This window comes from Oncorhynchus mykiss, chromosome 28 (assembly GCF_057628025.1).
Source record: "Oncorhynchus mykiss isolate SJ-2025 chromosome 28, ASM5762802v1, whole genome shotgun sequence".
Lineage (NCBI taxonomy): Eukaryota > Metazoa > Chordata > Actinopteri > Salmoniformes > Salmonidae > Oncorhynchus > Oncorhynchus mykiss.
This window is the reverse complement of record NC_143049.1, coordinates 41,717,501-41,730,000: the sequence shown is the minus strand read 5'-3', so window position 1 is coordinate 41,730,000 and position 12,500 is coordinate 41,717,501. Positions and strand designations below refer to the sequence as shown.

At 46.5% G+C, this 12,500-nt stretch overlaps 1 protein-coding gene across 1 annotated transcript in view; it reads left to right on the top strand.

Annotated features, from left to right (window-relative positions):
- The window catches only part of LOC110508256 (microtubule cross-linking factor 1-like), a 123,674-nt gene extending 119,800 nt beyond the window's left edge, over nucleotides 1-3,874 (top strand). Inside the window, exon 18 of the mRNA XM_090226013.1 lies at nucleotides 3,196-3,874. Coding sequence (XP_090082139.1) covers nucleotides 3,196-3,456 — 261 coding nt within the window. The 3' untranslated portion in view covers nucleotides 3,457-3,874. The remainder of the gene's footprint in view (nucleotides 1-3,195) is intronic.
- The last annotated feature ends 8,626 nt before the right edge of the window (nucleotides 3,875-12,500 follow it).

Genomic DNA, 12,500 nt, shown 5'->3' with positions numbered 1-12,500 from the left:
TTCCTCCACCTGTTTCGTCACCCTGTAGTTCCTCCACCTGTTTCACCACCCTGTAGTTCCTCCACCTGTTTCATCACCCTGTAGTTCCTCCACCTGTTTCATCACCCTGTAGTTCTTCCACATGGTGTTTCATCACCCTGTAGTTCCTCCACCTGTTTCATCACACTGTAGTTCCTCCACATGGTGTTTCATCACCCTGTAGTTCCTCCACTTGTTTCCTCACCCTGTAGTTCCTCCACCTGTTTCATCCCACTGTAGTTCCTCCACCTGTTTCCTCACCCTGTAGTTCCTCCACCTGTTTCATCCCACTGTAGTTCCTCCACCTGTTTCATCCCACTGTAGTTCCTCCACCTGTTTCATCACACTGTAGTTCCTCCACCTGTTTCATCACACTGTAATTCCTCCACCTGTTTCATCACCCTGTAGTTCCTCCACCTGTTTCATCACACTGTAGTTCCTCCACCTGTTTCATCACACTGTAGTTCCTCCACCTGTTTCATCACACTGTAGTTCCTCCACCTGTTTCATCACACTGTAGTTCCTCCACCTGTTTCATCCCACTCTAGTTCCTCCACCTGTTTCATCATACTGTAGTTCCTCCACATGGTGTTTTATCACCCTGTAGTTCCTCCACCTGTTTCATCACACTGTAGTTCCTCCACCTGTTTCATCACACTGTAGTTCCTCCACATGGTGTTTCATCACACTGTTGTTCCTCCACCTGTTTCATCACCCTGTAGTTCCTCCACCTGTTTCATCACCCTGTAGGTCCTCCACCTGTTTCATCACCCTGTAGTTCCTCCACCTGTTTCATCACCCTGTAGTTCCTCCACCTGTTTCATCACCCTGTAGTTCCTCCACCTGTTTCATCACCCTGTAGTTCCTCCACCTGTTTCATCACCCTGTAGTTCCTCCACCTGTTTCATCACCCTGTAGTTCCCCCACCTGTTTCATCACCCTGTAGTTCCTCCACCTGTTTCATCACACTGTAGTTCCTCCACCTGTTTCATCACACTGTAGTTCCTCCACCTGTTTCATCACACTGTAGTTCCTACACCTGTTTCATCACACTGTAATTCCTCCACCTGTTTCATCACCCTGTAGTTCCTCCACCTGTTTCATCACACTGTAGTTCCTCCACCTGTTTCATCACACTGTAGTTCCTCCACCTGTTTCATCACACTGTAGTTCCTCCACCTGTTTCATCACACTGTAGTTCCTCCACCTGTTTCATCACCCTGTAGTTCCTCCACCTGTTTCATCACACTGTAGTTCCTCCACCTGTTTCATCACACTGTAGTTCCTCCACCTGTTTCATCACACTGTAGTTCCTCCACCTGTTTCATCACACTGTAGTTCCTCCACCTGTTTCATCACCCGGTAGTTCCTCCACCTGTTTCATCACACTGTAGTTCCTCCACCTGTTTCATCACCCTGTAGTTCCTCCACCTGTTTCATCACACTGTAGTTCCTCTACTTGTTTCATCACCCTGTAGATCCTCCACCTGTTTCATCCCACTGTAGTTCCTCCACCTGTTTCATCACCCTGTAGTTCCTCCACCTGTTTCATCCCACTGTAGTTCCTCCACCTGTTTCATCCCACTGTAGTTCCTCCACCTGTTTCATCACCCTGTAGTTCCTCCACCTGTTTCATCACCCTGTAGTTCCTCCACCTGTTTCATCACACTGTAGTTCCTCCACCTGTTTCATCACACTGTAGTTCCTCCACCTGTTTCATCCCACTGTAGTTCCTCCACCTGTTTCATCCCACTCTAGTTCCTCCACCTGTTTCATCATACTGTAGTTCCTCCACATGGTGTTTTATCACCCTGTAGTTCCTCCACCTGTTTCATCACACTGTAGTTCCTCCACCTGTTTCATCACACTGTAGTTCCTCCACATGGTGTTTCATCACCCTGTAGTTCCTCCACCTGTTTCATCACCCTGTAGGTCCTCCACCTGTTTCATCACCCTGTAGTTCCTCCACCTGTTTCATCACCCTGTAGTTCCTCCACCTGTTTCATCACCCTGTAGTTCCTCCACCTGTTTCATCACCCTGTAGTTCCTCCACCTGTTTCATCACCCTGTAGTTCCCCCACCTGTTTTATCACCCTGTAGTTCCTCCACCTGTTTCATCACACTGTAGTTCCTCCACCTGTTTCATCACACTGTAGTTCCTCCACCTGTTTCATCACACTGTAGTTCCTCCACCTGTTTCATCACACTGTAATTCCTCCACCTGTTTCATCACCCTGTAGTTCCTCCACCTGTTTCATCACACTGTAGTTCCTCCACCTGTTTCATCACACTGTAGTTCCTCCACCTGTTTCATCACACTGTAGTTCCTCCACCTGTTTCATCACACTGTAGTTCCTCCACCTGTTTCATCACCCTGTAGTTCCTCCACCTGTTTCATCACATTGTAGTTCCTCCACCTGTTTCATCACACTGTAGTTCCTCCACCTGTTTCATCACACTGTAGTTCCTCCACCTGTTTCATCACACTGTAGTTCCTCCACCTGTTTCATCACCCGGTAGTTCCTCCACCTGTTTCATCACACTGTATTTCCTCCACCTGTTTCATCACCCTGTAGTTCCTCCACCTGTTTCATCACACTGTAGTTCCTCTACTTGTTTCATCACCCTGTAGTTCCTCCACCTGTTTCATCCCACTGTAGTTCCTCCACCTGTTTCATCACACTGTAGTTCCTCCACCTGTTTCATCACACTGTAGTTCCTCCACCTGTTTCATCACACTGTAGTTCCTCCACCTGTTTCATCACCCTGTAGTTCCACCACCTGTTTCATCACCCTGTAGTTTCTCCACCTGTTTCATCACCCTGTAGTTCCTCCACCTGTTTCATCACCCTGTAGTTCCTCCACCTGTTTCATCACCCTGTAGTTCCTCCACCTGTTTCATCACACTGTAGTTTCTCCACCTGTTTCATCACCCTGTAGTTCCTCCACCTGTTTCATCACACTGTAGTTCCTCCACCTGGTGTTTCACCTCCTGGTAGACCTATACTCTGGTCATTGTTTGTTTTCCTGTTTTAGTCAAACTTGCTTTTGTTCATACTTCTTTTTTAAATTATTAAAATAATCATAAAATCATTAAAAAAACATTGAATATTGAAATATAGGAAACTATTTTGTCTCCCCCTCTCTTGCTAACATCTACTTCCTCCTCTCCTGAAGGACCTCCCTCGTTCCCCGGTGGCTCCACCCCTGGAGTCGTGTTTCCTGCGTCCGGCGAGGCCAGCCAACCGCCGCCCCCCCTCCCGCTGGGCAGTCCGTTCTCCCTGCTCCTCCCCCCGAGGCTGGCATGATGTCACAGGGCGAAGGTTCACCTTCCCCATGTTGACTGGGACCAGTAAGACTGAAGCCACCTGTATGCTGGAGCTGGACGAGACTGGACCAGGAACAGGAACAAGACTGGAACCATCGTCTTCTGCATGATAGAATCGTTGCCCATTACCCTGTCGTCCTTAACTCCCTTAACTTGCTCAACTCTCTTCCTCCTCTTCCCCTCCCTACTCCTCTCCACCCTCACCTCCTCCCTCTCCTCCTCCTCCCTGAGCCTGTCCAGACTGGGTACCTCAGACCCCTCCGACCCCCCCCCCCCCCCTTGTAAATCGGGGGCTGAGACCCTGTAGCACCAGCTGACCAACCAGGAAGAAAAAGATCTGGAATTTAGAACTCTGGAATGAAAATGACCTGGAATGTACTGTAACCATGACATCAAAAACATTGTCATCAGAGGTGCCTGTACTTGATTTACTCATAGTTCCAGCTGATATGTGTGTATGTTAGTCTTATAATGGAAACGTTTTTGAGGTGTTGAAAGAAAACATTAAAACCGTTATTATAATACTGTTACCAACATTGTTTTACAAAAGTTCTGTCTGTTTACGTTTTTTTGTTTATTTTGCATTACATATCATTTGTTATATATTCTGTGTTTGTGTAAATTCTCGGGTAAAACTTTTTTCTTATTAAGTTGACCATACTTTGTTACTGTTCCTTTCGAAGCTTGAAGTCAGACTACTCAGTTGTACTGGTTGAAGAAACAAACGAAACAAACACTACTGTTTCATGATGTCATTTACGATGCTAATTGTATGTATGTTTTTATTTCTATATGTTGAAGTGAATGTTCAACTCGGTAAACGTGTAGGAGGAGACAGGGGAAAATAGCAACTGAATAACTTTTCTGCATATGTGGGGAGGCAGTTGTTGAATGGCCCCCCTACACCCACGTTCCAAAAAAACATGGTTTAATTATTATATATTTTCTTTAAAAGAGCAAGGTTGGGTTGTTGATGTTGGGTTATTTGGTGCTGGGTTATTGACCTTTGACCCTGCGGGTCAAATCCGAAGACTGGAGGCGTAGTTCGGATAGTTATTTTTAGCCACCCGTGTGAGTAAATGTTGTTACTGTTCATCTGTTCTGTTGTATAGTTATCACATGTTGAAAAGTTGAACATGAGTTTTCAATGAGGTTTACAGAAATGTACAAGTTCCCTAAAAGCCTATGCAAATCCAATTGCTAGAACAGACACCACCTTATTATAATATGTGATGAATAATCTTCATATTCTAGAAGAATGTGTAAAATACAACAACAAAAAAGGAACAATTTAATTTGCAGTGTGTAAACTCAGAGACATGCTCCGGGCTGGATGTGTCAATGTGTAGTTCATACATGCATATTCTTGGAGCAGACTTACTGTCTTACCTCAATTAGCCACAAAATCTCTAGTTTGAAAGTGACTGTTTTTTGGGAGGAAGCTCTGCTGTGCCATTTTCCCAAAATGTCCCCCCCCCCCCCCCCCCCCACATGGGCCAGACCCCTAGCAATTTGAGTTCTAGATAATGATCTTCAGAGCCTAGCTAGCAAGATGCACACACAGCAAAAGGGAGAGAGAGGGCAGTGTCATGGTGCACATATGTGAGGTAGTACGCAATTTTCAGGGACCACTTTTGGCTCTCGAACGCTACTTTTCAAGAACTACTGGATAAAATTGATACAAAAGTACCCGGAGAATCTCTTTAACACGATACACCGGACTGACATTCACTATCACGGGTGGCCAATAAGATCTAACTGAAAGCCAAGACCCTAATAAGCCACGCTTCCTGAAAATAACCCAAAGGATAACATTCAAAAAGACCCAGCAGCTAGATCATCCCAGTATATACCCAACTGATGACTAAATTAACCCATGTTTTGGGTAATCCCAAAACCCCAAGATGTTGTGTTTATTCATGCCAACCCACATGGCTGCGTCAAAATAACCCAGCGTGTACTCTGTCCAAAATGGAACCCAGCACTGGGTTACCAAAGAACACAAATTTAGTTATTCAAACACAGCATATTTGGTGGTCTAAAGTAGTGCACTACGTAGAGAATAGGGCTCTGGTCTAAAGTAGTGCACTACGTAGAGAATAGGGCTCTGGTCTATAGTAGTGCACTACGTAGAGAATAGGGCTCTGGTCTAAAGTAGTGCACAACGTAGAGAATAGGGCTCTGGTCTAAAGTAGTGCACTACGTAGAGAATAGGGCTCTGGTCTAAAGTAGTGCACTACGTAGAGAATAGGGCTCTGGTCTAAAGTAGTGCACTACGTAGAGAATAGGGGGCAATTTGGAATGCAAGCATATCTGCATGCCTTTGGAAAACACACTTTAGTGCATATGTACATACAAGCTGCTGCTACTGCTGTCATTGTGCTAGATCACCCAGCTTAGATATAAAAACTAAACTAAGGCTAGGATTTAATTATTTGCCTTTATTTATTTAATCAGGGAGTCACCGTTGAGACCAGTGTCTCTTTTATGAGGGAGCCCCAGGGAGTCACCGTTGAGACCAGTCTCTCTTTTAATGAGGGAGCCCCAGGGAGTCACCGTTGAGACCAGTGTCTCTTTTATGTGGGAGCCCCAGGGAGTCACCGTTGAGACCAGTGTCTCTTTTACGAGGGAGCCCCAGGGAGTCACCGTTGAGACCAGTCTCTCTTTTATGTGGGAGCCCCAGGGAGTCACCGTTGAGACCAGTGTCTCTTTTATGTGGGAGCCCCAGGGAGTCACCGTTGAGACCAGTGTCTCTTTTACGAGGGAGCACCAGGGAGTCACCGTTGAGACCAGTGTCTCTTTTATGAGGGAGCCCCAGGGAGTCACTGTTGAGACCAGTGTCTCTTTTACGAGGGAGCCCCAGGGAGTCACTGTTGAGACCCGTGTCTCTTTTACGAGGGAGCCCCAGGGAGTCACTGTTGAGACCAGTGTCTCTTTTACGAGGGAGCCCCAGGGAGTCACTGTTGAGACCAGTGTCTCTTTTATGAGGGAGCCCCAGGGAGTCACCGTTGAGACCAGTGTCTCTTTTACGAGGGAGCCCCAGGGAGTCACCGTTGAGACCAGTCTCTCTTTTATGTGGGAGCCCCAGGGAGTCACCGTTGAGACCAGTGTCTCTTTTACGAGGGAGCCCCAGGGAGTCACCGTTGAGACCAGTCTCTCTTTTATGTGGGAGCCCCAGGGAGTCACCGTTGAGACCCGTGTCTCTTTTACGAGGGAGCCCCAGGGAGTCACCGTTGAGACCCGTGTCTCTTTTATGAGGAAGCCCCAGGGAGTCACCGTTGAGACCAGTCTCTCTTTTAATGAGGGAGCCCCAGGGAGTCACCGTTGAGACCAGTCTCTCTTTTAATGAGGGAGCCCCAGGGAGTCACCGTTGAGACCAGTGTCTCTTTTATGTGGGAGCCCCAGGGAGTCACCGTTGAGACCAGTCTCTCTTTTATGTGGGAGCCCCAGGGAGTCACCGTTGAGACCAGTCTCTCTTTTATGTGGGAGCCCCAGGGAGTCACCGTTGAGACCCGTGTCTCTTTTAATGAGGGAGCCCCAGGGAGTCACCGTTGAGACCAGTCTCTCTTTTAATGAGGGAGCCCCAGGGAGTCACCGTTGAGACCAGTGTCTCTTTTATGTGGGAGCCCCAGGGAGTCACCGTTGAGACCAGTCTCTCTTTTATGTGGGAGCCCCAGGGAGTCACCGTTGAGACCAGTCTCTCTTTTAATGAGGGAGCCCAAGGGAGTCACCGTTGAGACCAGTCTCTCTTTTAATGAGGGAGCCCCAGGGAGTCACCGTTGAGACCAGTGTCTCTTTTATGTGGGAGCCCCAGGGAGTCACCGTTGAGACCAGTCTCTCTTTTATGTGGGAGCCCCAGGGAGTCACCGTTGAGACCAGTGTCTCTTTTATGTGGGAGCCCCAGGGAGTCACCGTTGAGACCAGTGTCTCTTTTATGTGGGAGCCCCAGGGAGTCACTGTTGAGACCCGTGTCTCTTTTATGAGGGAGCCCTAGGGAGTCACCGTTGAGACCCGTGTCTCTTTTATGAGGGAGCCCTAGGGAGTCACCGTTGAGACCAGTGTCTCTTTTAATGAGGGAGCCCAAGGGAGTCACCGTTGAGACCAGTGTCTCTTTTACGAGGGAGCTCCAGGGAGTCACCGTTGAGACCAGTGTCTCTTTTATGAGGGAGCCCCAGGGAGTCACCGTTGAGACCAGTGTCTCTTTTACGAGGGAGCCCCAGGGAGTCACCGTTGAGACCAGTCTCTCTTTTAATGAGGGAGCCCAAGGGAGTCACCGTTGAGACCAGTGTCTCTTTTACGAGGGAGCTCCAGGGAGTCACCGTTGAGACCAGTGTCTCTTTTATGAGGGAGCCCCAGGGAGTCACCGTTGAGACCAGTGTCTCTTTTACGAGGGAGCCCCAGGGAGTCACCGTTGAGACCAGTGTCTCTTTTAATGAGGGAGCCCCAGGGAGTCACCGTTGAGACCAGTCTCTCTTTTACGAGGGAGCCCCAGGGAGTCACCGTTGAGACCCGTGTCTCTTTTACGAGGGAGCCCCAGGGAGTCACCGTTGAGACCAGTGTCTCTTTTACGAGGGAGCCCCAGGGAGTCACCGTTGAGACCCGTGTCTCGTTTACGAGGGAGCCCCAGGGAGTCACCGTTGAGACCCGTGTCTCTTTTAATGAGGGAGCCCCAGGGAGTCACCGTTGAGACCCGTGTCTCTTTTAATGAGGGAGCCCCAGGGAGTCCTATATATATATATATAGACCCCCATATATACACAATGAAGAAATATGTATCAAAATACAATTTAAAACACAACACACAGAACATAAATATACACAATATACACAAAACTAAAACAAACACACTGTTCACTATAGAAATCCTCTTGTCCGCTGCCTGAACTGCCCAAGGGACACTAACGCATCTATTTTACATTTATATTGGAGATTATTCCAGACATGTGGAGCAAGACTACTAAAGGTTGACTTATCTAACTCTGTAGGCACCCAATGGGGTCTCTAGAGTTAACTCTGTAGGCACCCAATGGGGTCTCTAGAGTTAACTCTGTAGGCACCCAATGGGGTCTCTAGAGTTAACTCTGTAGGCACCCAATGGGGTCTCTAGAGTTAACTCTGTAGCCACCCAATGGGGTCTCTAGAGTTAACTCTGTAGCCACCCAATGGGGTCTCTAGAGTTAACTCTGTAGCCACCCAATGGGGTCTCTAGAGTTAACTCTGTAGGCACCCAATGGGGTCTCTAGAGTTAACTCTGTAGCCACCCAATGGGGTCTCTAGAGTTAACTCTGTAGCCACCCAATGGGGTCTCTAGAGTTAACTCTGTAGCCACCCAATGGGGTATCTAGAGTTAACTCTGTAGCCACCCAATGGGGTCTCTAGAGTTAACTCTGTAGCCACCCAATGGGGTCTCTAGAGTTAACTCTGTAGCCACCCAATGGGGTCTCTAGAGTTAACTCTGTAGCCACCCAATGGGGTCTCTATAGTTAACTCTGTAGCCACCCAATGGGGTCTCTATAGTTAACTCTGTAGCCACCCAATGGGGTATCTAGAGTTAACTCTGTAGCCACCCAATGGGGTCTCTAGAGTTAACTCTGTAGCCACCCAATGGGGTATCTAGAGTTAACTCTGTAGCCACCCAATGGGGTATCTAGAGTTAACTCTGTAGCCACCCAATGGGGTCTCTAGAGTTAACTCTGTAGCCACCCAATGGGGTATCTAGAGTTAACTCTGTAGCCACCCAATGGGGTATCTAGAGTTAACTCTGTAGCCACCCAATGGGGTATCTAGAGTTAACCAACCCTGTGAACGGGTTTGATAACTTTACATTTTAAATATGAACAGTGAAGTTAGGTATGTTGGAAGCTTTCGGAGCAGGGCTTTGTCAAACAAGAAGAAGGTAATGATGTGATCAACGTGCCCGTAAAGAGGACCAGCCAACCGTGCGGTAAACAATACAGCGACGAGTAATAAAACTGTATCCTGTGATAAAATGAAAAGGCGTTTATGATGAAATGTCATCCAGGGGTTTTAACAGCAGAGGCAGCTGCTCTTTGATAAATAGTATTGTCATAATCAACAACAGGTAGAAATGTTTCACAATATGCTTCCTGCTGACTACAGAGAGACCTGTATTTGTTTCTGTTAATAAAAAAAAACACATTTAAATCTTAATTTCTTAAAAAGCTCATTATGTTTTTGTTTTGTTTTTCAATACCAAAGGTACTGGTATGCAGGGACTCGCTCGATTATAGAGCCGTCCGATTCAACTCGGCGGGTCAGGGTCGGCCGTTCCGGTGTGGTCGGATCCCCTCGTGGGACTGATCCCTGGCCGGGCTCGGCCCCCGCCGGGCGCATTTCCTCTGTCGGTGGTGCGCCGTCCGATGAGTACAGATGTAATCTCAAAGACGTTTACGAACCACATTCACGGTAAAAGGTTTGTTTACGAACCACATTCACGGTAAAAGGTTTGTTTACGAACCACATTCACGGTAAAAGGTTTGTTTACGAACCACATTCACGGTAAAAGATGCATTATGACGACGTAAATAACCTTTAAATGGGCGTATTGCCCAAAACCCACGATTGTTTTGAATCTCTACGTTAAACGTGAAGTTACTCGTTCTGTATTTATTACTGATTTCATTATCTTTATATTGTCGTCTCTTACTTTCTCTCTGCGTTGTTGGGAAGGGCACATTTCACTGTTAGTCAACACCTGTTGTTCACCGAGCATGTGACAAATAAAATTGGATTTGATTTGACTATGAGGGTGGTGATATCTTGGACTGACATTTTGTTGTCAATTATTTCCAATTGACTAAAACTTTTACTATGATATAAATATAGAGAAATAGTTGTTACTATGATATATATAGAAACGGTTTACTATGATATATATATATATAAACTGTTTACTATGATATATATATAAACTGTTTACTATGATATATATATAGAAACTGTTTACTATGATATATATATAAACTGTTTACTATGATATATATATAAACTGTTTACTATGATATATATAGAAACTGTTTACTATGATATACTGTATATAGAGAGATTAAAACTAAAAATGGACAAAGTAAAATAAACAAGCAGAACGGTAATAACCTTGGTTGAAACCATTTGACATGCCTGTTTTCCGTCCCTCCAACCTCCATCCCCACACTGCAGAGTTCATTGAAATGTCATTTACACACTATATTAATCAGTAACACAACATGGACCTCTAGTCCTCTTCAGAGAGATAGCTAGTGACATTAATCAGTAACACAACATGGACCTCTAGTCCTCTTCAGAGAGATAGTTAGTGACATTAATCAGTAACACAACATGGACCTCTAGTCCTCTTCAGAGAGTTAGTTAGTGACATTAATCAGTAACACAACATGGACCTCTAGTCCTCTTCAGAGATTTAGTTAGTGACATTAATCAGTAACACAACATGGACCTCTAGTCCTCTTCAGAGAGATAGTTAGTGACATTAATCAGTAACACAACATGGACCTCTAGTCCTCTTCAGAGAGATAGTTAGTGACATTAATCAGTAACACAACATGGACCTCTAGTCCTCTTCAGAGAGATAGCTAGTGACATTAATCAGTAACACAACATGGACCTCTAGTCCTCTTCAGAGAGATAGTTAGTGACATTAATCAGTAACACAACATGGACCTCGTCGTCTCGTCTCAACACACTGGGTGTTATTAACTATACAGTGGATTGGGCCCCTCGTCTTCTCGTCTCAACACACTAGGTGTTATTAACTATACAGTGGATTGGGCCCCTCGTCTTCTCGTCTCAACACACTGGGTGTTATTAACTATACAGTGGATTGGGCCCCTCGTCTTCTCGTCTCAACACACTGGGTGTTATTAACTATACAGTGGATTGGGCCCCTCGTCTTCTCGTCTCAACACACTAGGTGTTATTAACTATACAGTGGATTGGGCCTCTCGTCGTCTCGTCTCAACACACTAGGTGTTTTTAACTGTTCAGTGGATTGGGCCCCTCGTCGTCTCGTCTCAACACACTGGGTGTTATTAACTATACAGTGGATTGGGCCCCTCGTCTTCTCGTCTCAACACACTAGGTGTTATTAACTATACAGTGGATTGGGCCCCTCGTCGTCTCGTCTCAACACACTGGGTGTTATTAACTGTTCAGTGGATTGGGCCCCTCGTCTTCTCGTCTCAACACACTGGGTGTTATTAACTATACAGTGGATTGGGCCCCTCGTCTTCTCGTCTCAACACACTGGGTGTTATTAACTATACAGTGGATTGGGCCCCTCGTCTTCTCGTCTCGTCTCAACACACTGGGAGTTATTAACTATACAGTGGATTGGGCCCCTCGTCTTCTCGTCTCGTCTCAACACACTGGGAGTTATTAACTATACAGTGGATTGGGCCCCTCGTCGTCTCGTCTCAACACACTAGGTGTTATTAACTGTTCAGTGGATTGGGCCCCTCGTCGTCTCGTCTCAACACACTGGGTGTTATTAACTATACAGTGGATTGGGCCCCTCGTCGTCTCGTCTCAACACACTGGGTGTTATTAACTATACAGTGGATTGGGCCCCTCGTCGTCTCGTCTCAACACACTAGGTGTTATTAACTATACAGTGGATTGGGCCCCTCGTCGTCTCGTCTCAACACACTGGGTGTTATTAACTGTTCAGTGGATTGGGCCCCTCGTCGTCTCGTCTCAACACACTGGGTGTTATTAACTATACAGTGGATTGGGCCCCTCGTCGTCTCGTCTCAACACACTGGGTGTTATTAACTATACAGTGGATTGGGCCCCTCGTCGTCTCGTCTCAACACATTAGGTGTTATTAACTGTTCAGTGGATTGGGCCCCTCGTCGTCTCGTCTCAACACACTGGGTGTTATTAACTATACAGTGGATTGGGCCCCTCGTCGTCTCGTCTCAACACACTAGGTGTTATTAACTATACAGTGGATTGGGCCCCTCGTCGTCTCGTCTCAACACACTAGGTGTTATTAACTATACAGTGGATTGGGCCCCTCGTCGTCTCGTCTCAACACACTGGGTGTTATTAACTATACAGTGGATTGGGCCCCTCGTCTTCTCGTCTCAACACACTAGGTGTTATTAACTATACAGTGGATTGGGCCCCTCGTCTT